We start from the raw sequence: 25,816 nt of genomic DNA, 5'->3' as shown, positions 1-25,816 counted from the left end.
CTGTTCTACACTGTTCTCTAAATACATTTTAATATATACTCTTTAACATGTTTCTCAATGTATATTTATGCTAACATAAGTGTATATACATATATTATTTATTTCCAATGATAGACAGATTTCGATTAATGTCTATTGATCAAAATCAGCACCATCCAGTCACTGAGAAAGATGTGATTATGAAAGTGAAAGCTCTTATTTTTTTCAGATTTTCTTTTAATGATGTGTCATTGACTTAAAATAAAAAACAATACTACTTTTACATTCAACTTTCTCCCCTTCAATTGAATTTATACATTTAAATAGATTAGAATATATGTTCCTATTAATAATGCCAATTATTTCATAGAATATGTAACCCCTGTGTTTCCTTAAAAGACACAATTGGTGTTTCACCATGTTTCTCATAAAAAGAGACGGCTCCTCTAAATTACTTGAAAGGTAACTAAAATTAAGTACCAGTGCTGAAATGTAACAATTATATGTTCTCACATCTGTTAACTGAACCTACTATAGATATGTTCCTTCCAAGATTTCCTGATGGTCAGCCATAGTTCTTATGAGAAAAAATTTACTGTAAAGGTTCAACAAAGCTATACCTTTGTCATTCTCCCTTATACTGACACACATACAAACATAAATTTTAGTACACTATATTATAGTTACATAAAACAACATTATAGTAACCTTATAAAAATATTACAGTGTTCTACAGTAATGGCAATATCACTATTGTAAAATAGGTTCAGGGCATTACTGTAGAATACTGCCAGAATATTTATCACAGTAACAATTAAGGGGTAAATACTTAGCACATTTTGTAGGGTTTTAGCTTTTTAACTACTTTTAACAGCAGTATTTTGCTGAAGTCCAGCACATGGTGTTATATATTTATTGTTAAGGATCTGGCTTGGGGGCGGGGACCTGGGGGCAGACAGGAAGCCAGAGACCTCAAAAGTTTATTCTTAACCCACTTCATTTTGCCTATAACAGGTACTCTGTATTTTTATAAAAACAAAACACATCTGGAATATGTAAATACCATGTGAAAGCTTATGGCAAAATTTCAGATTTTTTTTCTGTTTAAAGTTAAGTTTAAAAGGAAAAACACCTAACACCTCTAGTACCTATAAAACACACAATTTTCAAATTATTTACTATTTACATTGTAGACTGTAACATCTCTCTCAGAGCCAGCCATAACTATTTCTTGTGCAAATACATGTAATAAGAATTAACTTTAAAAATATTTAATATTGCACATGTACAGGAAGTACTAATACTAAAATGCTTATTGAATGTCTTATAAAAGCAAACTATAGTCTTGATCCTGCAAGCACACATGATCAGTTTAATGCATGTGAGTAGTCCCAGATCTCAGTATTGTTCCCTTAACAGTTAGGAGAAACTTCCCTTCACTAACCATGGGAGGCTCTGACCCATACAGTTGCACTGTGTGAGGGAGTATGCAGCTGCTGGGATCTCATTTAAGGAAGTCGATGAATTAGGGTTGCCAACTTTCTGATTGCAGAAAACCGAATACCCCTGCCCCGCCCCTACCCTGACACTTCCCAAGTCCCTGCCCATGCCCCACCCCTTCTCCAAGGCCCTCATCTCCGCTCAGTCCATCCCCCCTCCCTCAGTCGCTCACTCTCCCCCACTCTTGCTCATTTTCCCCAGGCTAGGCAGGGGGTTAGGGTGCAGGAGGGGGTGAGGGCTCTGGGGTGGGGCCAGAAATGAGGTGTTTGGAGTGTGGGATGGGGCTCCAGGCTGGGGCAGGGGGATAGGGTGTGGGAGGGGATATGGACTCTGATCTGGGGGTGTGGGCTCTGGGGTGGGGACAGAAATGAGGGATTCAGGGTGCAGGGGGCTCTGGGCTGGGAGAGGGGGTTGGGGTGCATGCAGGCTCTGGCTGGGGGTGCAAGCTCTGGTGTGGGGATGGAGCTGAGGGGTTCAGAGTGTGTGGGGTTGCATGCTCTGGGAGGAAGTTTGGGTGTGGGAGAGGGCTCAAGGCTGGGGCAGGGGGTTGGAGTGTGTGAGCGGTGCAGGCTCTGGGAGGCAGTTAGGGTGCGAGAGGGGATTCCAACATGGGGCAGGGAGTTGGGGTGCAGGCTCCGGGTGGCGCTTACCTCAGGCAGCTCCCAGAAGCGGTCGGCAGGTCCAGCTCCTAGGCAGAGGCACAGCCAAGTGGCTCTGTGTGCTGCCCTCACCTGCAGGTAGTGCCCGCACAGTTGTCATTGGCCATGGCTCCCAGCCAATGGGAGCTGCGCAGCTGGTACTTAGGGCAGGAGCTGCAAGCGGAGCCCCGGGGCCGTGCCTCCACCTAGGAGCCAGAGGGAAATATCGGCTGTTTTCAGGAGCCGTGTGGAGCCAGAGTAGGCAAGGAGCCTGCCTTAGCCCCACTGCACCACCAATCAGACTTGTAAGAGCCCAGTCATCGGTGCTGACTGGAGTCACCCGGATCCCTTTTCAACTGGGCGCTTCTGGTCGAAAACTGAATGCCTGGCAACCTTAGGATGAATATAATGTTATTCCCTCCCTAAAGAGGTGGCACAGGAGACTATGGGTATACTCTGGCCTTAGAGCTGTGTTGTGGTTGCATTGCAGCAATGGTGTTTTACTGCAAACTGTGAGGGAAGGATTCTTTCTCCTTGAACTCCATAGACCTCTCCAGCATAAAGCCCAGTTACTATATTTCATCTGTGATCTGGGTTTAGGATTTGACCTCCAAGGAGTAGTTTCCAGTGTCAAAGTAATCAAATCAACAATACAGTACAATGAGAGAAACAAAAATGCTTATTGATGTTCAGCAATTTAAAACAAATTAAATAACACTTAAAACAGGAATCTATTTCCCATTCAGCACCTGGGAAGTTAACACTGAATATAGCAACTCCAATTTGAATTGTACTTTCAGAGGAACATTATTAAACTGCTGTCTCTGGAAAGAGATTTAAAAAGATGACAGAAGCACATCTCTGAGACTACCCTGTAATTCCAGGCAGTGAATTCTCTAAACAGCTGTTTAGATTGGCCTTTTTATTCCTTTTAAATAAATCAAAGGAAAATATTTTCCACACCCTAATTCTTTAATAGGAATTTTAAAATATAACTTCTTTCAAATGAGATCTTTCCCATGAAAGGATGGGTAATTACAGCCCTTCCAGATGCAGTCACTTCTGTACCAGGCAGAGAAATGGGAACAGCCAAATGGGAACAGTTCACAAAAGAAGTTTCTGCAGTTTTCACCATAGTCAGAGCACATCCTTTATCCTCTATATAGGAAGTAGAAAAGTCAGGCCACATCTGGATAAGGGCATTGACAGACTTTACCATTCACTCTGTAATGTAGGTTTTTATTAAACTTGTAAATGTATAATTTGGAGCTAATTCTATTAGAATAATGTATTCCATTCAGTAATACAAGAATAATAAAATACTAGAGCATGGCATGCATGGAAAACTTCAGTACTAGCATAGAAAACACAACAACTGGACATATTACCTTACACTGTACATCCCTGCTGAGGGGAAACCTTCGATAAGAAGTACCACAAGTCCATTTCAAACTAGAGTGAACAAAGCACCGCATAATCTCTTGCAGGGAACAATCATTTATTGGCAGGGAGATGATCTAGATGACCACAAGATAGGATCTTTCCATCTCTAATATCTATGATTCAGACAGCTTCTCCACAACTAGTGTGTATGTTCCGTATGGTGGGGATCTTCTAAAAAGACAGTAATCACTCAAGTATTTTGCTTTTGTAAATCTTGTAAAGAAAATGGGCCATATTCACCACTGACTTGGACTTACATCAAAGATAAATTTTAGCCCCAAAAGATTATCTGATGTTTTTTTTCTACTTTTGAAAGAGCAACAAAAATCTGTACGGCTGCATAGAATGTAAAATAAAATAATATAAATCAAGCCTATAGGCATGTAAGTGGTCTTATCTCCATTTAACAGACATGGAAACTAAAGTATGGAAAGGTCAAGTGTCTGGCTTAGGGCCACACAACAGGACCTTGTTGAAGCTTCTAGGAATAGAACGCAAGACTTCTGCCTCCTAGTTTTTTGCTCTAAGAACTAGACATACTCCCTCTGTTCTTTATGTTCCTATTAAGACAGTTGGTTAGTTCTCTTCTGAATTATTTTAGCACTTTTATACATTTGTACATTATTAGGCCATGGTCCTGCGATTCACAGATGTATCACTGTGTCTGTATATAGCCCTCTTGACTTTATTGGAGCTCTATGGCATTCCTGCATACAGTGAGTTGGAGGATTGGGACCTTAGTGATGTTATTTATAGTCCAGGGAACTTTATTTAATTGTCTGCACAGATGTACTCTCAAAATATACCCAAACTGACTGGGCTGAGTGCTTTTCCTTTCCTTTCCTTTTCTTTTTCTTAAAGACACTCAGGTTAGTGCTATGAGTGTAAGACTGCATCCCAAACCACTATCTTCTGTTTCTTTTGATATGTGTATAGCTTGAGAAATGAAAAAAACCCTTTTTTATATGTATGTTTTTAAACTAAAAACCCAAACTTCTCCCAGATTGGGATCTGTTATGATACCAAAAGTGATTTTTTATAGCAGAATTATAAAGCATGAAAATATAGAAATGCTGAGAAGCTCTTAGGTACAGCTGAGCATTCAGGTGCTGCTATAATTTACACAATATACATGTTTTAAATTTGTGACACAAAGGACACACTTTTCATAATGTTGTAATTTTATGGTTTTATTAGACTGACTTATGGTAGGAAGGAATATTCAGAAACTGCAGCTTAAACGAGAAAATGGGAATAGTGTTAGTTATATAAAATACTACTGTAATAGTTCTTTTATTAATTTTTAATGCACAGCACCCACTGTGACCTCCTTTTTTCTTTTGCTGTCAACATGGCAGTCTGGAAAAATTGAAATGGGCTGACAGAAAGCCTAGTGAGTACTACAACCCCTAACATTGTGTATCTTCTCTCTCTCTCTCTCTCTCTCTCTCTGCATCCTCCATTCTGCATATCAATAATATTTTAATACCTTGTTTGACAGTCATTATGAAATAATCATTATACATTAAGCAGATTTTTTAAATCCTTGCACAGTAGCATAGAGGTGCCCTTAAAAACTTCTGGATGTTATTTAGTTATCCAAGGCAACAGGTAATTTACCACCATATGTGATTTGTACACATTAAAGTCAATTAAAAAAAACAACCCATTGTCTTTGACCCTCTATGTTCTCGAAGTATAACATAACTACATGAAATAAAGCATTTTTGGTCTGTCCAATTTCCTCCAAATACATTTTTTTGGATCAATTCAGCAGTGCTTTACTTGAACAGTGGCATGCTATTATGTTATGTATATTTACCACTTTCTCTATCACCATGGAGACTAATCTTCATGCCAGTACAGTCAAGAAGCTCACAGCATTGTCTTTGCAGGACCCAGTTCCTGTTGTCACAGTGACAGCGTGCACAAGGTCAACAGATTAATACATTAGTGAGGACAGGCAATGAATTTGAGTATAAAACTTTTTGTTGCTGGTTTTAAAATCAAATCCTGAATCATCACACTGAAACACAAGTATAAATATTACAAAGGAACAGGATATACAATATGCATATATTTAGTAAATGTGATATATTGTTTTTATCATGGTGGAGAGAAAATAAAAGGATTTATCGTAAGTGGATTTCAGTGTGGTAGGAGAAAGGTTCAGTCTACAAAACACATACTGCATTGAATGTTTATATTTTTCCCTTACAATACCCTTTCATTAGCCTCTGTCTAACATGTGGCCTGACAATTGTGACAGAATGAAAAATTCTAGGAAAACTGTGGGTCACAAGAGAAGAGATTTTCCTCCCTCACCAGTGACCCTATCGCAGTGTTCTGTTGCAGTGTTTTACCATTAAGGAAAGGGCAACACAGGAGTCTTCACACTCAATCTGTTCCATCTGTCATGACTATTAGAAACATTGACCATCAGTGAGCTTTAAGAACTCAGCACTACTGCAGACATGATATTCAAGCCCACTACAAGGACCTCTCGATGTTTTGTCAGCCTCCAAGGAAGCATTATGGATCAAAAAGGCAACACTTACCAGACACGCCACCATATGTGGTCTTCTTTTCTCCACCAACTGCAGGCCAAGGTGTGCAATCTGCTTTCAGGCCCATCAGTCCTGACACAGTGTTCGTGGCTGTCACACCATCTGCACCACCTGGGAAAGAAATAACACTCACTTTTTGTTAAACATCTTGTACAAGTACAACAGAGGAAAATGAACATAGAAATAAAGTAAAGTTGTTAGATATTTAGGCCCAGATCCCCATCTGAGGCCAAAGAGCACAGTGCAAATCAGAAGGGGGCTTTAAAACCAATCCTGGGTTGGCTAGGTATTGAGCTAGTCCCCTCAAAAAAGTAAGACAGTTGAGCATAGGAACTCCTAAAACCGATCTCTCTTGGTCTTGGCCATGCTCCTTTTGCTGGATGAGACATAGGATTTGTCACACTAGCTCTGTAGCATTGGAGATCCCCCTGCATTGAAATGATGCTCTCATGACTGGCTATACTGGCTAATGGACCGTATTATGCTAGTGGATCTGGACCATAATCTTATTACACATTGTGAATATGGAGGTTACTCACCTGTAACTGGATTTTCTTAGAGATGTGTGGTCCATGTGCCTGAGTCTGGAACTTCTAACAAGCAGTGTCTGTTCGCCCAGACATGCGCAGTAATTCATCTCATGCGACTGAGGGCATAAGAGGAAACATTGGCTGGTGTCCCTTTAGTTTCTCCTCTTACTGCAAATCCAGAAGGATGTGAAGTAGAGGGTAGGTAGTGGAATACAGATATAGACCACACAACTTGAAGAACTTCTAGTTACAGGTAAGTAAGCTCCCTTTCTTCTTTGAGTGCTGGTCCCTATCTGTATTCCAGACAAGCAGTATTCAGATTTGAGGGGGGTGCAAGGATGCTGGTGAGGAAGATGCTTGAAATGAAACTGCAGTTCCCACAGCTGCATCCAGGGTGGAAGTTTGAACTAGCAAATAATGTTTAGTGAAAGTCTGAATGGAACTCCAGGTAGCTGCCCTGCATATGTCCAGCAATGGTAATTCCTGCAGTAATGCAACAGGGGCAGATTATGCTCTGGTGGAATATGCCTTTATTCTGCCAGTTGGAGGGATATGGGCTACTTGTAGCACATGATGATGCACCCAGAAACCCATTTGGAGATCCTCTGTGAGGATACAGTTTGTCCTCACAACCTCTCTGCTATGGTGAGAAATAGACCAGGAAACTTTCTGAGAGATTTGGTCTCCCGCAGGTAAATTAATAAGGAGCGCCTGATATGGAAAGAATGGAGCTTCCTCCCCTTAACAAAGGCATGGGGTTTCAGGAAGAAAACAGGTAAGTGAACAGCTTAGTTGACATGAAATTCTGAAATAACATTGGGTAGGAATTTAGGATGCAATCTAAGAAAGACTTTTTTCTTGTGAAAAACAGTATATGAGCTTGCCAGGAGATGGACCTGCAGTGAGCTAATGGAAAGACCTGAGTTCTTTGAAAACTGAAGGTTATCCAAAATGAGTGGGATACCTGAAGACTTTTGAGACAGCTGCCTGGCTGTCTACAATGAGTCCATATTTTCTTGTAGTAAGGTATCAGGTTCTAGTTGAGATGTTCCTACAAGATCTGATAGTTGGTGATATGGAACTGTAAGCTCATAGAAGAAAAGATCTTTCTCCCTAAAAGGTCCCACCTCTTTAAGGCCTTATCAGCTGGAGTTGTCTTGGGATGCTGCAACCTTGCTCTCCGCTGGCTGCATGTACCACCAGGGAGTTGGGTGCTGGGGTGGGGGAGAAGAGAAATTCAGCCTCTTTGACGGAGATGAAATAGTGCCTGTTGGCCCTCTTAGGCATATTGGTACATGAGGCTGAGGTGTACCAGACCTTACAATAGCCTTGTTAAACGGGAGTATCGCCTTGCTCTGGCCTGTCGGGCTGCAGAATATCTAAGAGCCAATGTTGGAAGTCCTTAACCTTCTCCGATGGTATCTGGAGGTCTTTGGAAATGTGGATGTACGGGAGGGACTCCCTGGCTTGAAACACAGCGAGGCCACATAGCCTTCTCCATAAGGTGTTTTCTTAATCTAAGATCATGAATTTATGATGGAAAAGAGTGGCAGATGTTGCATTTTGCAGCAATATTCGTCTCTCCAGACAGTAGAGACAACATTGGTGCTTGTCGTTCACAGAAAAGGAGTAGCGGGAGAGGACACAGTTCTTGAATCTTGGGACTCCGGGCACATCCCAGACTCTTAGAACAAACACTATCTATACTTATTATACTAAGAACTCTAACTATACTAATATGAACTATAAGCTATTTTCAAATTTATTTGCAGAGTAATAATAGTAAAAGCTGGAGAAAACCATGGATGCAGGGATGCTGACTCAGGCCACGCGGCAATAAGAAGGAACTAGAGAGGTATTGGTTTGCACTGCTTCTCATGACCTCGATTTGAAGCATGAGGTGAACTACTGTGTATATGCAGGCCAAAGGACACTGCTTGCTAGAAATTCTGGACTTGGGTGCATGGCATGCATGCACACCCATGTGTGGCATACACAGATGGACAAGCACTCAATGAAGAAATTATGGTTACACAAAGAAAAATGCAGTGAAACTATTAAGTGGGCCTAACTGACTGAGTCTATTATCTGTTTGGACAAATTGTATTTACCAGGACGGAGCATTTTGAAAACTGAAAAAATGGATATAAAAACCCCATAAAATTTGGTCTTACTCCAAAATGCTACATCACAGTAAATAAATGTTGGCCACATTATACATATAAAATCATGCTTTTATATCTCTATATCTATATCACCAACCGCTGTTTCTAGATAGATAGATGTTTACTCTACAGTATTCACTTTATATGTTAATAAACTAGATTATACAGAGAGCAAAATTGTATAGACAGCCTTTAATAGCAAGCACTATGCTTACTCTAAATATTTTAAACAATCTGTTTCATTCTAGCTTTTATTAATATTTGTTACTGCTTTGAGCAATAAAGCTGCAAATCAGTATAATTACATGCATTTGAGTTTGTTACCTTCCTGGGCAGCCACTGCAATATTCACAATATCAGTGACATTTGGGGTCAGCTTTGCGAAGAAGGGAATCTGAACAGCTTGTCTAACCCAGCGACAGATGTTTCGGACTAGCTCTGGATTCTGTTCAAACAGGGAAGATAAATATAGGACATATTTAAAAGTAATATGATTTAAATGTATAGATATGCAATAGCAAAACTTTATGACAATCTGTTGTACTGTGGTTTTCTGAAATTACACTTCACAGTTGTATCTTGTCTCATTAGTTAACTTAGGTTAACACAGTAAAAGTGAACTGCAAATCCATTACAGAAGAATTAGATCACATAAAACAAAGAAAAAGAAATCTTTACCAAGAGACAAAGATACCGTAGAATGTTCACTTGCCAATGGGATAAAATAAAACTTCAGGCAACAAGGAATATATTTAATCCATTAATATAAAAATTATCTTTTTGCTATTCCATGTAAATAATCACTGTAACATGAAATAACACCATCCTGAACCTTCCAGCCCTTATGCATTTCAGATTTCTACACACTCCATTAATTCAGAATATAGATTAGGATGGCAAAAAGTTTAATGAAAAATCAAAATTTTTTCTTTTAAAGTTAGAAATAGAAATCTTCATGCTTTGACTTCTTATGCTTTCCAGGCTTACTTCAGTGGCAGTAGTGTGCTTTGATTCTGGCCTATGCAATAAGTATGGGTGGATGTTTGTTTGTTTTTTGTTTTTAAATATAACATTTAGTACAAGCTTTTCCCCCTGACACTTAGAATCATAGAATATCAAAGTTGGAAGGGACCTCTGGAAGTCATCTAGTCCAACCCCCTGCCCAGAGCAGGACCAATCCCCAACTAAATCATCCCAGCCAGGGCTTTGTCAAGCCTGACCTTAAAAACTTCTAAGGAAGGGGATTTCACCACCTCCATAGGTAACACATTCCAGTGTTTCACCACCCTCCTAGTGAAATTTTTTTTCCTAATATCCAACCTAAATCTCCCCCACTGCAACTTGAGACCATTACTCCTTGTTCTATCATCTGCTATCACTGAGAACAGTCTAGATCCATCCTTTTTGGATCCAGCTTTCAGGTAGTTAAAAGCAGCTGTCAAATCCCCCCTCATTCTTCTCTTCCGTAGACTAAACAATCCCAGTTCCCTCAGCCTCTCCTCGTAAGTCATTACTGATAATGCTTTTTAATAAGTTACCCTAAAATTTTGAATTCATTATAGACTTTGCTATTCTGATTCAGGTGTGTTAAAATGTTTTCAGAAAAAGTGAAAAGTGCTATTACAAGATGCAGTATAAACTTGTTCCCTGTATATAGTTTAATTGCAACCCTGGCTATTGTTTATATTTACTAATTCTTTATCTTTGGCACAGATCATTAAATCTGTCATACATAAAAAGATGATTCTCATTTGGATATTAATTGCAAAGACATCCAACATTGTCATTGCTATGAAAATATAATGGGCTTAAGATGAGGCTACATTATGAAGTTCACTTGATTTTGAAGATGTCAGTTTAACAAATCTTGGCCTCCTGCATAGGAAAAATGTGCCATTGCTTTTTTTTATTTGACCTTGAACAATTAAATATAAACATTACACCAATATATACAGTGCATCTACACAGCATACAATGCCTTTTCATGGACAGAAAAATCATGAGACTTAGCTCTGCAAATTCCAACTAATAAAAAGGGTGATTTACCCTGCACATGCAACTTTCCTACAATATTTATAAGAGCTGCATTTATAACAGCTGGATTATGAGAGCAGTTGCATCTTTGTGAGTTTCATTTCTCAGTTATAAATTTCCTTGGGCCTAGTAAAGAAAGAGAACCTCTAGAAGAATGATGTTAATTCTTTCCCGTAGACATTCTGACAATAATGCAAAAGATGTTTGCACTATATAACTCATAATGATGGTCTATTAGCGCTTGCCATGCTACCGTAAAAGTACTGTCTCACTACAACACACTTAAGCTTTTAAACACATATCAGTCCTTCTAATTCACCTTGAACAGATCATTACATCCATGTTTACCTCATCCTAGCCATTAAAATTTGCTAGTGTGTTTTTTGTAATAAATATTCATGTCACCTTCTTTTAGTTAACCTGGGCTTTTCAAAAGGTGCAAAATAAGAATAGTTACATGCTACCCCAATGTCTACATTTACAGGTTGGAATTTGAATTCTTACTATTAGACCTGCAGCATCAAAAATCCACCCTACATGGCCTGTGTCATAAATATAAAGGGAAGGGTAAACCCCTTTGAAATCCCTCCTGGCCAGGGGAAAGCTCCTCTCACCTGTAAAGGGTTAAGAAGCTAAAGGTAACCTCGCTGGCACCTGACCAAAATGACCAATGAGGAGACAAGATACTTTCAAAAGCTGGGAGGAGGGAGAGAAACAAAGGGTCTGTGTGTCTGTCTATATGCTGGGTTTCTGCCGGGGATAGACCAGGAATGGAGTCTTAGAACTTTTAGTAAGTAATCTAGCTAGGTATGTGTTAGATTATGATTTCTTTAAATGGCTGAGAAAAGAATTGTGCTGAATAGAATAACTATTTCTGTCTGTGTATCTTTTTTGTAACTTAAGGTTTTGCCTAGAGGGGTTCTCTATGTTTTTGAATCTAATTACCCTGTAAGATATCTACCATCCTGATTTTACAGGGGAGATTTCTTTATTTCTATTTACTTCTATTTTTATTAAAAGTCTTCTTGTAAGAAACTGAATGCTTTTTCATTGTTCTCAGATCCAAGGGTTTGGGTCTGTGGTCACCTATGCAAATTGGTGAGGCTTTTTATTCAACATTTCCCAGGAAAGGGGGGTGTGTGCAAGTGTTGGGAGGATTGTTCATTGTTCTTAAGATCCAAGGGTCTGGGTCTGTAGTCACCTAGGCAAATTGGTGAGGCTTTTTACCAAACCTTGTCCAGGAAGTGGGGTGCAAGGTTTTGGGAAGTATTTTGGGGGGAAAGACGCGTCCAAACAGCTCTTCCCCAGTAACCAGTATTAGTTTGGTGGTGGTAGTGGCCAATCCAAGGACGACGGGTGGAATATTCTGTACCTTGGGGAAGTTTTGACCTAAGCTGGTAAAGATAAGCTTAGGAGGTTTTTCATGCAGGTCCCCACATCTGTACCCTAGAGTTCAGAGTGGGGGAGGAACCTTGACAGCCTGATTAACAAATGCCACTACAATGCATCAAATACTCAGATTCCAGAATCTAAATTTTCATTAAAAAAAAATCAGATTTTTGCCAAAGTACTTGATTGTAAAGATAACCTTTCAAATGAACTGTGCATAAATTGACACCCTCTTGTCTTTCTGAGTCTGCCGATGGCTTGAAACATTAGTTCTGTGTACTCCCCATCCTTTGGTATGGGGTGAGGATGTTGAACGTAATCCCAGTAATGACACTTTGGTGTTAGCATTAATAATTTAATTAATGGAAAATGGAAGGGGGTAGCAGCAAAGCCCATGAATACCAGGAACTGAGAGTTACTTCAGGGAACGAGATACAGATGTAAGAAAAGAGGAGTCATAAAAAACAGGGAAGTGGAAGAAATAACAGAAAGAAAGATGGGGAAAGAAGAGGAAGAAAGTGGAGATATAGTGGTAGTCCCCACAGTAAGGATGTTTAATCAAGGGAGCTGAGGAGATGTGGCTTGAGTAACAGGAATAGGATCAAAAGATAAAATATTTTATGACCACAGCCAGACAAATGCATTTTGGGAACATCTGGAAGACAATTCATATACATTTGCTATTTTAAAATGAGATGATATTTGTCAGAAAACTAGAAGCCACAAGAGAAATTTTCCCAGGAATTTCAGAAAGAAACTGTATTGTTCAATACAGTACATTAGCTAATCTTGCCTATTTACAATTACATAAAATGGACCAAATGTTACAGTCTTCAGTCAGTCCTTAATTACTTTAATGGAAGCAGTTTTGCCTGTATAGGGACAGAGTAAGGACTGAAGGATTTGGCTGGCTGCAATTACAGAAAGTGCAGAGTGTGACTCTTCTGGCAGCCAAAATCCTGAATGTTGTTACTCAGTAATGCATACTTATTTAGAAATACAGGAATTGCCACACTGGATCATGCCAGTGATTCATCTAAATGAATAATCCTGTCTTTGATAATGGTCAATTGCAGACGCTTCAGAGAAAGATGCAAGACACCATGTAGGAGATCTGCTTACGAGGAACTTTCTTCCCAATTCTTATCAATTACTAGCTGTCTTATGCCCTGAAGTGAAAGGTTTTACTTACGTTAGATAAGATAAAAACGTTTTCAAGTCTGTCGATATCTATATTAATCTCTAATTCTTTTTTGAATACCACAAAGCTCTTCTATTAAGGATATATTATAGCAATGAGTTTTACAGGTTAATCATGCAGTGTATAAAAAAAATACTTTTAACAGTATTACATTTTGCCTTTCAATTTCATTGTGTCCCTTCTCCTTATATTGTTCTTAGTATGGACAAGTTAAGCGGATTTTGGAACTAGCACTTATCATAGTTACAGGGCAAGCTACGCATTACACAAGTTTTGCTATCTTCAGCCTTCTCAGTTTGAACCACACAGTCCTACCACTCCAGGATTGGGTCTCTGGGCTGCAGCCCCTGTTTACAACTCTGATGTACAACAGGACTAACTGTGTCTGGCACCTGTTAACACTTCTCTTCCAGAAGGAGTTGATGACAGTGGTTGATTAATGTGACTGAAAACCAGCTCCTTCAAAAAACACAGCATTATCTATTCACCCCAAAAGTCAATAGCACTCAAAGCATATGGTAAAAACAATACAGGTTTGTATGCATCTTTCCCCTCATCTAAATCTTAATCTTTCCTTGCAGGCTTTGTAAATTCCGTTCAGCCCTGTTATCTCATTATCTCCATCGCTAGACTTACCCTCTGCATTCTTGTCCTCCTCATTGTTTCCCTTCAGGGCAGCTGCTGACAGCCCACTCAACCCTCTCTTCTTCCCTAGGCTCAGCATATTTAAAATTTAGCATCTCCTATATTCCTTGGTTTGGCCTAGGAAGAGTAAACTTTGCCAGCCCAGTTGGAGCTAGGCCAGGAGTATTCCCCAACTAATAGTTTCCCCGTTGTTTCCCCACAAATGCATTCTCTATAATAGTACCTATCTTTGCCATTTCTTCATTTCTACCACTTGCTGCCTCCTTTGATTTAACTTTATGCAGCCAGGCAGAATAATATCACACAGGTAATCTAAGGCGCATGTGATATTTATAAAAAATAATGCACATAACTCCCTCAATCTGGATAGTAAAAAAGTTACACTAAGTAGTGTGGGTACCTTTAGGACAAGGAAGAATGGCTTGTATGGTGCAAAATAGGGAAGCAGCAAGATGGAGCCAGCGAAAGTGAGACTTAACATAACCAGGACCCCTCTCCTCCCTCTGGAGCTCCATGGATGGAGTGCTTGCAAGACTGGACCATTACATTTTAATTTTAGAAATGTATTCACCTAACTCTAAAAAACTCAACAATCTACCATGGAGAGTGTCAGCGAGGAAGCTCACAGTGGGCCCATCACATCTAAGACACTCCCTCTCTTCTAGTGGATTCCTCTGATGAAGAGACTCTGTTCTTGGCCTTGCTTTGTTGTGCCTGTTAGAGGTGAATAAGAGGTACTGCAGTAACTTCCATACCTTTGTTGGGCTGGGGGCAGTAAGGATTAGAATCCATATAGGAAAGCTTGAGAGATGGAGGCATACTCATTTCCCTAGACTCCCCCTTCATTCAAGCAGCTCCAAGACAGCTGCTCACAGAAAAGATCTGGGCTTTCTTTGATCCCCATTCCACAGTGCACCAAGCCAACAGGATTTGTTGGTCCAGTGTGTAGCCAATTTACATAATGTATGTGGCTACCACACTTCTTCCCTTCAGATAAACCAGGGCTAGGATCTAGCCTTTAAAAGACTGGGATTTTAAGAATTACCATTTTAAAGTTTCATGGTGTCTGTGTTTGATGATTCACTCTCTTGCCCTTGCTTCCAACATTCATAAAAAAAGCAAAGGGGTTCACCTTAAATCATTCCAAATTGATGTCTTCAGAGTCTCTTTCCAGTTATCCAAGTACTGCTTTTCAGATTACTATTACTCTGTTCCATGTGATATACAAAAAAGTAATCTCTTCTCCTCCCACCTCTGGGATGTCCAAAATTACCTTCATAAAACTGCCTAAATTTCATAGTACCTAATTACAGAGTTGCAATTAATCACTACAGCAAAAGAGATATAATTTGAGAATTTCACAGCTAATCTTATTGTATCCGCTTATCCTAGCAAGGGGCTTTTTAGTTTATGCATTGTCCCATTTCAAACTTAATTAAAACTAATAATTTATTTAAAGCCTGTCAAATTAGGGGGAAAATTTCCCAAGGTGGGAGACGAATAACCCTCTCCTTATAGTTGGAGTAAAATATTTCCTCATTTCTCAGGAAATTTGACAAGAGAGAATTCAGTCAACATCTTCCACCAGCCACAGCTGTCAAAAGAGACAGCAAAGGGGGAGCTTAACCGAATGCAGGATTGATGGTACTCATAGTTATACATGTCGTTATTTATGAATGTTGGGTAACATTTTCTAAAGTGCCTAAGGCCTAGCTCCTAAAAAGGCAGTTAGGTGCCTAAAACCCAGGGAAATCAATAGGAGTTAGGTGACAAAATACCTTTCTGCATGCAGAAAATTCCAGCCTCAAATTTAGAGGAGATTTTGAAAATGTGCACTTTATATTTGAAGACTTATATCCCCTCTCAGCCTTCTCTTCTTTAGACTAAACAGGCCTTATTCTTTCAATCTTTCCTCATAGGTCACATTTCCTAGAATTCTTATCACAGTTGTTGCTCTCCTCTGAACCCTCTCCAATTTGTTCATATCTTTCTTAAAGTATGGTGCCCAAAACTGGATACAATACTCCAACTGGGGCCTCACCAGCACAGAGGAGAGCAGAACAATTACCACAGGTGTCTTACGTGTGACACTCCTGTTAATACAACCTCCTGTATAACATGGCTAGTCTCAATTTTTTAAAAAATTGCCTTTCTTACTCACACAAAGACAATACTATTTAAAGATCATGCCCATATAAACTTGTATTAAAACAACAGAGGCTTGCCTGAGTAAGGAATGAGTAAAAACTGAAGATGAGCATCAGGATTTAGCCCTATAATTCTTATTCTCTTAATTACCCTATAAAAACCAAAAAAAGACCAGATTCTAGCTTTGTTCTCAGTCTTAAAAGAAATAAAGCCCCAACATGTAGGTAAAGCTGTAAGCAGGGTGTCATGACTTGAGCAGGCGTTGTTCAGATCAGTCACTTTTAATTTCCACTCTGTGGAGCCTAATGGAGATAGATTCTCTCCTTTTTCCAATCATACCAACTGTCGTTGGACAGAATCAAGTCACTTTGGATTAGGGCCATGCTTTTTATCATGGCTGAGTTGAGACATCAAAGTTCTGAGTCCCATTCTATCATTAGAAGAAACAACAGCAGCTTCTAAGACATTGCCAGAACTGGACAGCGACCCTACTGTTGTTCAGAAAGAAACCCTGCATGCATATAGCTTATTTAAAGACTTTATAACAATACTCAGCTCCAGTACAAAGCCTCAACTCATAATTCTGGTGGAGCATTAAAAAATACAGTTCTCTAAATTCATAAAAGATTATGACAGAAAACAGGACTTCTGAATAAGCTTCGTTCAAGCACATCCCCATCTTCTATCCTCTTAATTTTATTCAATCTTGTAACTCCATCTAGTTTGCCCTCTCTCCTGAACAGCTAATTTAATTTCTGGGAGGCGCCAGAAATAAAGTCTGTTTTACTACCATGTTTCATCTTATAATTAACAATTTTGATATAGGTCATCTTGAAAAACATTATTTTGATCCCCTCCCTTCTCTAGGTTTTCAAACAGCCTTTTTGTAGGGTTTCATAAATATGTGATAAATACTTTGTTTACCATCTTTCCCCATTACAATTTGAACAATTTAAACCTGAGAAAAATTACTATAGCATTTTTTACTTGCACACAATATTGCAGCTGCACAATAGAACACTGTTAGCAGTTAAAAAACACAACAGACTATGCTTCACATTTTAACATATCTCATCTAATAGCTGCCAATATTAACACAGGTCAGTATCCAAACTCAAGAATACATTTATCAAAGCGATGCATTGGAGCTCCACTTTGAATTCCTTGTTAGCAGGATTTGTTCACAAAACTCCTACACATTGCTTTGAAAATGTACCATTTAAAGACTGGAAATTAACCAACTTGAAGACAAGGTCAAAAATCAGCATGAAAGTTTTGACTGACCAAATACACAAAAGTCTAAAAAACAGATTAGTGCTGAGAGTTGAAACAATGATAAGAGGATTGTTAGTAGCAAAAACAGGGGTAGCTCAAAATGTTTTAAGTTGTCTTTATTTAGTAGCCTTTGCAATTATTCCCTTTTTCAGCTCAGGTAAAGGCTTTATTGTTTTGGGTTTTTTCTTCCCCACCATGAAGAAAAAGACAATTCAATTAATTTTGATGACAGAGCCTTGCTTCTACGCAGAGAGTGGAACCATGCTGCATTTCGTTAGCCCAGATTTGGCTTTTTTAATTTAAAAATGTGAAAACCCCCAAACATACCAATGTCTATAAAACAAACTAATTTTAAAAAGCACTGTATTCCCTTAATCTTAAATAGAGATTTTTTAAATTTCCGCAGCCATCTTCCATGCATTGGGAAAGGCTTCCTTTTGTTTGACTGTGATAGATCAGGTAGGACTGGTACTACAATTTACAGCTATTGATTTCACTCAACATTAAAGGACCAAAATTCAACCATTATTCTCATCAGTTGTCACAACAAAGGTTAATAATAGTTGAATTTTGGACTGTAAGAGTGAAGCAAGGATTGACAGCTGAAATTAGCAAACTGTTTCATTCAGAGACTAAGTCAATACTCAGGTCTAAATATTCCAAGTTCAAAAATTGAAACAGTGCATTAAAATGCTGATAAACTATGAGGTGTGAGTAGAAAGAATTATTCATTGACATTATCAGAACATTTAAGTTGATGGCTAATAAAAAAGACATTTCTCCCCTCATAGAAGAACATATTTCATCTTGGTTGTTTCTATATGACCAAAATAATGCTTCTCATATCACTGTAAAAAAGTGGTATACAGCATGATTAAACAATATTTCAACTCTTTAGTTCATGCAGAGGTTACCTGCTAGAGGGCATAAAGGTTTGATTAGGTTTATGTCGTACATGAGAAATTTTAAAGGAAAGAATACAACACTCCTTTAAATATACGAGCACTGTAGCTACAAATAGCTTTTTCTTGTAGTCAGGTAGGCAATCTCTTAGTCCCTTTACTATAAATAAATAGGTAGAATATAACAGGTACTTCAGAAAATCATAAATCTTTCATGCTCCAGTGGCAAATTAAAGAATGTAAAGTCTATGTATTGACTAGAATTTCCCACCGCTTTTAAAAATAGTCGTAATTTGCATCTTTATTCAGTTTGGATACACTATAAATGGTCTGTTTTCAAATTAATTTCACTAACCATAGCATGAGTTGAGCCAAAATGCAAAGATAAAGCTAGAGCCTATTCTAGAAAATTCAGACATGGGTAGTGAAGAGACTAGTGAGTACACTGTTAATTCATACTTACAGTACCCAGTGTTGGCATACAAATAAAATCTGTAGTAAGTAACTGATATTAAGATGATGTGTACTGAGTGTAACCTTTGTTAGATACCTTCTACCATGTGTCAGGATGAAAGATTTCAAATTGTTGAACTTTTCATAGCCTCCTGCTTGTTGATCACATCCTTTCTAAGAAATCTTGTCTATAGGGTACCATAGGCATTAACAACGCCAATGCTTTACACAAAGCTAGGAGCAAGGCATGTGTAATTAGTATGTTGTGAACATTAAAAACCATTGTAATTATGTAGTCTACTGAAATGTCTCCTGAATTTTCTACATTTCATTAGTATTACGACTTTCAGAGTCTTAGAGAGTGACTACAAGAGTAAGAGCAAATTGTCAGAAGCTTTTAAGAAAGCTGTGCTTTCCCTTCTGCTTTGTGAAGCACTCACTTCCTGTACCCTCTGTGATGGTTCCCAAGACAACAAAATTCTCATTAACCCTCCCCCCCCAAATCCTTCTCATGTCCTTTCCAAGTGGGCTAGCATGACTGATGTTTTGGCCAGATTCACCTTCACTATACCTTCTATGATTCATATGGGCAATTCCTGCTGAAGAGTCTGTAATCATGATAAAAATAAAAAGGAAAATAAAGGGATCTCTATCACCATCATTCTTTCACATATGCATGAACTTGAAGGCAGGGTCACAATTAAGGTTTCTAAGAAAATCCATTCACAGGGAATGTTTTCCATAGACAAACAAAATGTTACTACACACACAACAGGTAAATGCCCTATTACCAAATATAACATGATTTTAAAATTTTGAACATACTGGTAATACTGTTAACATTAGTATGCTAACTATACTCCACTTCTATGTTCTGTTTTGTGTTTTGAGTAATTCAATTAAAAATCCTACAAACCAATAACAATGACCATGTTGTCAAACTCCAATTTAAAATTACAGAATAATGCTTTGATAATGAATTTATTAAGCTTCACATTTCTTCTAGTGTGTGTGAAAATCACAATTCTTAAGGCAAATTAACAACTAACTGCCTTACCTCATTATTAAGTATTGTCTCCTCCTACATGATATGAAATGTATACTTTATGAGCACTCTGTTTCATACAAATGACATTTCAGGGGAGGGAGGGAAATGATACACTTTAAAAACAACATCTCACTACTCCCGAATCCTACAAGAATAATTGTAGCACTATAATAATCCAAGCATTACAGTTTGGTGGTCAAGGTCTGTCTAGTAGTGAAAATACAGTGAGTTTGCTTAATCTCATGGGATTTTCAGTGAAATATATCAGGAATCAGTTGTTATGGGTATTATTTTAAGAGCATCTTAAAAACGGGATTCAAAAGAGGAGGGAAGGGAATCATAATGAGAACAGACATTAAAGGAACATAAGGAGGAGGAGAAACTAGCAAAGAGAAAACAAACAGGTGAAGAGAAAAGACATAGTAATAGCAGAAAATTGAATATATCTGGTAAGAATCCACAATCAGATGAAGACATTGGATTAAGTGGACCTGTCATAAATATAAAGGTTTTGCCTGTCCCAATGTCAAAGAAACCAGGTCCCATCCTTCTGAGGCCTGGCCAGATATTACAGGCGATTTGTACCGCAATACAGCCAAATCGCCGCCCCACTGACAGACCTAACCAAAAAGAAACAGCCAAATGCAGTTTAGTGGACTGAAGAGTGTCAGAAGGTCTTTAACTAGCTTAAAGTGACCCTCATGTCTGACCCTGTGCTAAGGGCCCCAGACTTTGACAAACCATTCCTAGTAACCACAGATGCGACCGAGCGTGGTGTGGGAGCAGTTTTAATGCAGGAAGGACCAAATCAAGCGTTCCATCCTGTCGTATTTCTTAGCAAGAAGCTGTCTGAGAGGGAAAGCCACTGGTCAATCAATGAAAAGGAATGTTACGCCACTGTCTAAGCTCTGGAAAAGTACGCCCATATGTTTGGGGATGGCGTTTTCACCTGCAAACCGACCATGCTGCGTTACAGTGGCTTCATTCCGCCATGGGAAATAACAAAAAACGTATTCGGTGGAGTTTAGCTCTCCAAGATTTTGATTTAGACATACAACACATCTTAGGAGCTTCTAAAAAAGTGGCTGATGCACTCTCCCGTGAAAGTTTCCCAGAATCAACTGGTTAAAATCGTCCTTGTGATGTGGAAAATATTGTTAGTCCTTATACAGTTAGTAGTATATTTAGAGGTACATGTGTCTTATTAACTCTGTTTTCTCCTAGAGCTCCAGGAAAAAAATCAGAGCCAGTGTTTCACCCTATCTGTGATTTGGGGGGCGTGCCATAAATATAAAGGGAAGGGTAACACCTTTTCTGTATACAGTGTTATAAAATCTCTCCTGGCCAGAGGCAAAACCCTTTCACCTGTAAAGGGTTAAGAAGCTAAGATAACCTCGCTGGCACCTGACCCAAAATGACCAATGAGGGGACAAGATACTTGCAAATCTGGAGTGTGTGTGTGTGGGGGGGGGGGGGGGGGGGACAAAGGGTTTGTCTGTCTATGTGATGCTTTGGCTGGGAACAGATCAGGAATGGAGCCTTACAACTCCTGTGAAAGTTAGTAAGTAATCTAGCTAGAAATGCGTTAGATTTCCTTTTGTTTAATGCCTGGTAAAATAAGCTGTGCAGGATGGAATGTATATTCCTGTTTTTGTGTCTTTTTGTAACTTAAGGTTCTGCCTAGAGGAATTCTCTATGTTTTGAATCTGATTACCCTGTAAGGTATTTACCATTCTGATTTTACAGAGGTGATTCTTTTACCTTTTCTTTAATTAAGATTCCTCTTTTAAGAACCTGATTGATTTTTCATTGTTCTTAAGATCCAAGGGTTTGGGTCTGTGTTCACCTGTACAAATTGGTGAGGATTCTTACCAAGCCTTCCCCAGGAAAGGGGGTGTAGGGCTTGGGGGGATATTTTAGGGAAAGACATCTCCAAGTTGCCTCTTTCCCTGGTCTTTGTGTAAGACTCTTGGTGGTGGCAGCATAGGGTTCAAGGACAAGGCAAAGTTTGTACCAAGTTTTTAATCTAAGCTGGTAAGAATAAGCTTAGTGGGTCTTTCATGCAGGTCCCCACATCTGTACCCTAGAGTTCAGAGTGGGGAAGGAACCTTGACAGGACCACTGGTATATTGTAGCTACTGTAGTAATTCCTGTGTTCCTAGCAAAAAAGAGAGATCAGAAAAAGCAACAGAAAAAAAATCAGAGTTAATGGTAATTGAAGCATAGCAGGCAAGAAAGACAAAGATGACACAGATGCACAAAAGCATGGAAAGTAGAAGAGGAAAAGTAGTAAAAATAGAAACTGGGAAAACAGAGTAAGAGAAGTAGATAAGGAAATAATGGAACAGGAGAAAAAGTAAGATACATACAGAATATAAGAAAATGAAGATTAAGAATGAGATTTTCAAAGGTGCACAGATTTTTTGCATGCCCAATTATACTGATACACATAAAATTAATGGGAGTTGGGTGCTCTGAAAATCTCAGCCCACATTGTGCCGCCACAAGGGGGTGGACAGGAATGCAACTTGATCTAAAGTACACAGTTTCAGAGCACATACTTCTAAACACTAAGGTCAAAGCAGAAAAGCAGCCCAGGGCTGGCTGGACTCACCCAGATGTGATCCTGCAATGCTTCATAGGTTTTACAGGGAAGAGGTGACTGACAAGGGTGTGTGGGTGGAGTGTAATTCTATTAGAGAAGTGGCAAAAGGAGCACAGAAGTTGTTGGGAACTGTCAGAGAAGGAGGAATGTTGGTAAGGATCAGATAAGAGAGAGTGGAATGGTTTGTTTAGCAGAACAAACTGAATTTTTGGCTTTAGTGAAAATACTACCATTGCAAAAACCTTGTTATTTTAGAAATTGGATTTTGTACCAGTTGCCCTATTGTTTGGACAGCCTTTGGCATTAGTCTATACGATGTCTAAAACTGTTGTCTTGATGAAGATGAATGTCTTCTGAATGGATGTGCTGGCTTACCAGGAGATTTTTTTGCTTGATTTGACCAAGTAAACTGCGTAGCAATACAACAGCTGCTTTACTGGGGGAGGTAAATCCATGAGTCAGCATTCAGCAGCTGCAATCTAGATGATTATGCCAAAAGCAAATTGCACATCCCTGGTTGCTGCTCCTCTCATGCAGTAGAACTGACATGACCATTCTAGAGTACCAACTTGTTTGCTAGTCATTTTAGGTGCCGATCTAACTTTTGCCTACACTTTGGAGCAGTCACAAAGAAAGGCATGTGGCACAAATACAGCACTATGATCATCACTGATAAAAGCAGTGATGAACGCAAATTCCTATTGCACAGAGTAACAAAATGTAATGGAGAGTCTCAGACAGTACCTGAAATGGGGGAACTTGCAGAATAAAGATTCACTTTTCATTCTAAGACACTTCAGTTGAGAACACTAGTGTTTTAACAAGAAACCACCAGTTCTAATCCTTTATACAGTGCCTAATAGTTAAGAAATTACTTCTCTCTAAGTACTTATACAATTTCCATTGCTGGAGTGCTTGGGTACCTCCCAAGACCATACAGTTGAAAACAACAATAATTTCTCTCTCTCTTGTCCTTTCTTCTGTTAGAGAAACGACTTTGACGAGTTTACTTTATAGGTCTGTTTGCGTGAGAGAGGTGTTTTGAACATGATGTGGTTAATATGACCACAAAACACTGCTGCATTGACTATACAAATTCTCTGCTGATGTAAACTGACACTTCTCCACTGACTTGGGTGGAGGTACACTGATTTTCCCCAAGAGAATATTTGGTCTAGTGTCTGTGTCTTCCTTTAATTCACTGATTAAAGAAAATCAAATGTGGTAAGTGAGAAAGAGAGCACACAAAACCCTGCCTGCCTCCTCCCCTACACTAAGCAAGGAGCAAATGGGTAATACAAGCGAAAAATGAGACACAAAACTTCTGAAACAATAAGAGAAAATATTCCCACTACTGCTGTGGTACACTCCCATTGTTCTTTGCATAATTTGTTTCAGTAATTGATAAAAAAGTGAAGAGATAGAACTAATGCTGCAAGGAGGACTGAATGAACTAAACCAACATATCATTATTGGGTGAAAGAATGCTACACAAGCAGACATATAGTCACATTTTGTTTGGGGGATCATCTATTTAAAATAGTCACATCTCCTTGCTGGCATAGCAGCAGTAAATTATTTTGCGATGTGCACCTCAATATTGTGCACCTCAATTAAGAAGCAGACTCATCATTTCTATTTCCAAGGGAGGATGGTGTAAATCTAAGGGTGTCACATAGCTAGTTTTCATCTCTGTAGAGTAACCAGTGGCTTTCTTTTTGAAGATTTCTGCACTTTTGCATAAAGCAATGCAGGCTTTAAGCTGCTCAACTGCCCTCCTAATTGTAGGCAATATACCATAAACACAGCCAAATGGAGTTTAAGTAAAATGAAAATAAATATAAGAAAAGTTTTACAAAAGCAAGCTTCTTTTAGATATGAATTGGATAGTTAAATTACTATTTAAATGGTTCTGAGCTGGAGTTTGGTGCTCACAGTACATTTATGCAAATGGAAATTAATTCCCTTCCCCCCAAAATAAAACCCTATAGCTGAATTTGAAAGATATGCATGCCGTATACGGGCAGATAGTAAGGATTAGTTGCTAGGAAATATTCATAAACAAGAGTGTCGTAAACTTTAAAATGTATGGTAATAGCACACTGTTTTTGCTCCTGCATATAATAAACGAACTGTCTCTTTGAAAATAAAATTTAGAAACATACTGTCTACTCACAGAGGTTGACCAAATGTATCTGTTTTTGCTGAACTCTTGAAAAAGTGCACTTAGATCTCCTCACCATAATGTAACCTCTTCCCGAGTTACAAGGAAAATATTTGTGCTTTTTTTTGTCTCCCAGTCCTTACATATTTCTAGTATGAACATTGCAAAAACTCTTGGCTAGAAATTGAGTAAAGCAAACTCTTCTGCTCTTTCCCCACTCCTCATTAGGCTAGTGAGAAACATAAAAACTTTTGAAGACCTTGCACTGCATAATTAACAACGAAGTTTCTGTTGACATTCTTAACAGTATCAATAGGTCCTTACCAAATCCACAGCCATGAAAAATGCGTCACGGACTGTGAAATCTGGTCTTTTCTGTGCTTTTACCCTGTGCTATACAGATTTCACGGGGGAGACCAGTGTTTCTCAAATTAGGGGTCCTGACACAAAAGGGAGCTGCAGGGGGTTGCACGGTTATTTTAGGGGGGGGGGTCGCGGTATTGCCACCCTTACTTCTGCACTGCCTTCAGAGCTGTGACTGGAGAGTGGCAGCTGTTGGCCGGATGCCCAGCTCTGAAAGAGGTGCCTTGCCAGAAGCAGAGTAGAAGTAAGAGTGGCAATACCATACCATGCCACCCTTACTTCTGTGCTGCTGCCTTCAGAGCCGGGTGACTGCAGAGTGGCGGCAGTTGACTGAGGGCCCAGCTCTTCAGGCAGCAGCGCAGAATTAAGGGTGGCAGTACCATATCATGCCATCCTTACTTCTGCACTGCTGCTGCTGGTGGCTCTGCCTTCAGAGCTGGGCTCCTGGCCAGCAGCCGCCGCTCTCCAGCTGCCCAGTTCTGAAGGCAGCGCCGCTGCCAGCAGCAGCGCAAAAGTAAGGGTAGCAGTACTGCAAATCTTCCCCTACAATAACTTTGTGATCACCCCACAATTCCATTTTGGGTCAGGACCCCTACACTTACAAAACCGTGAAATTTCAAATCTGAATAGTTGAAATAATGAAATTTATGATTTTTAAAATCCTATGACCTGAAATTGACTAGAATGGACTGTGAATTTGGTAGGGCCCTAAGTATAAACAGACTCTGATATATTTGTAAATTGTTATAAAAGAAATACGAACTAAA

At 39.1% G+C, this 25,816-nt stretch overlaps 1 protein-coding gene across 3 annotated transcripts in view; it reads right to left on the bottom strand.

Moving 5' to 3' along the window:
• DPYD (dihydropyrimidine dehydrogenase) overlaps positions 1-25,816 on the bottom strand; it is a 543,036-nt gene that overhangs the window by 106,598 nt on the left and 410,622 nt on the right. For 2 of the 3 annotated variants that reach the window (XM_073356960.1, XM_073356961.1), the window contains 2 exons: positions 9,147-9,267; positions 6,119-6,238 (listed from right to left, as the gene is read on the bottom strand). In XM_073356960.1, coding sequence (XP_073213061.1) covers positions 6,119-6,238; positions 9,147-9,267 — 241 coding nt within the window. Of the gene's footprint in view, positions 1-3,452; positions 3,732-5,382; positions 5,466-6,118; positions 6,239-9,146; positions 9,268-25,816 lie in introns of those variants that run through there. The other variant, XM_073356962.1, reaches the window with a different exon arrangement.

The sequence above is a fragment of the Lepidochelys kempii genome, chromosome 8 (assembly GCF_965140265.1).
Source record: "Lepidochelys kempii isolate rLepKem1 chromosome 8, rLepKem1.hap2, whole genome shotgun sequence".
Classification (NCBI taxonomy): Eukaryota; Metazoa; Chordata; order Testudines; family Cheloniidae; genus Lepidochelys; species Lepidochelys kempii.
The sequence above is the reverse complement of the archived record's forward strand: the minus strand, read 5'-3'. Positions and strand labels throughout refer to the sequence as shown.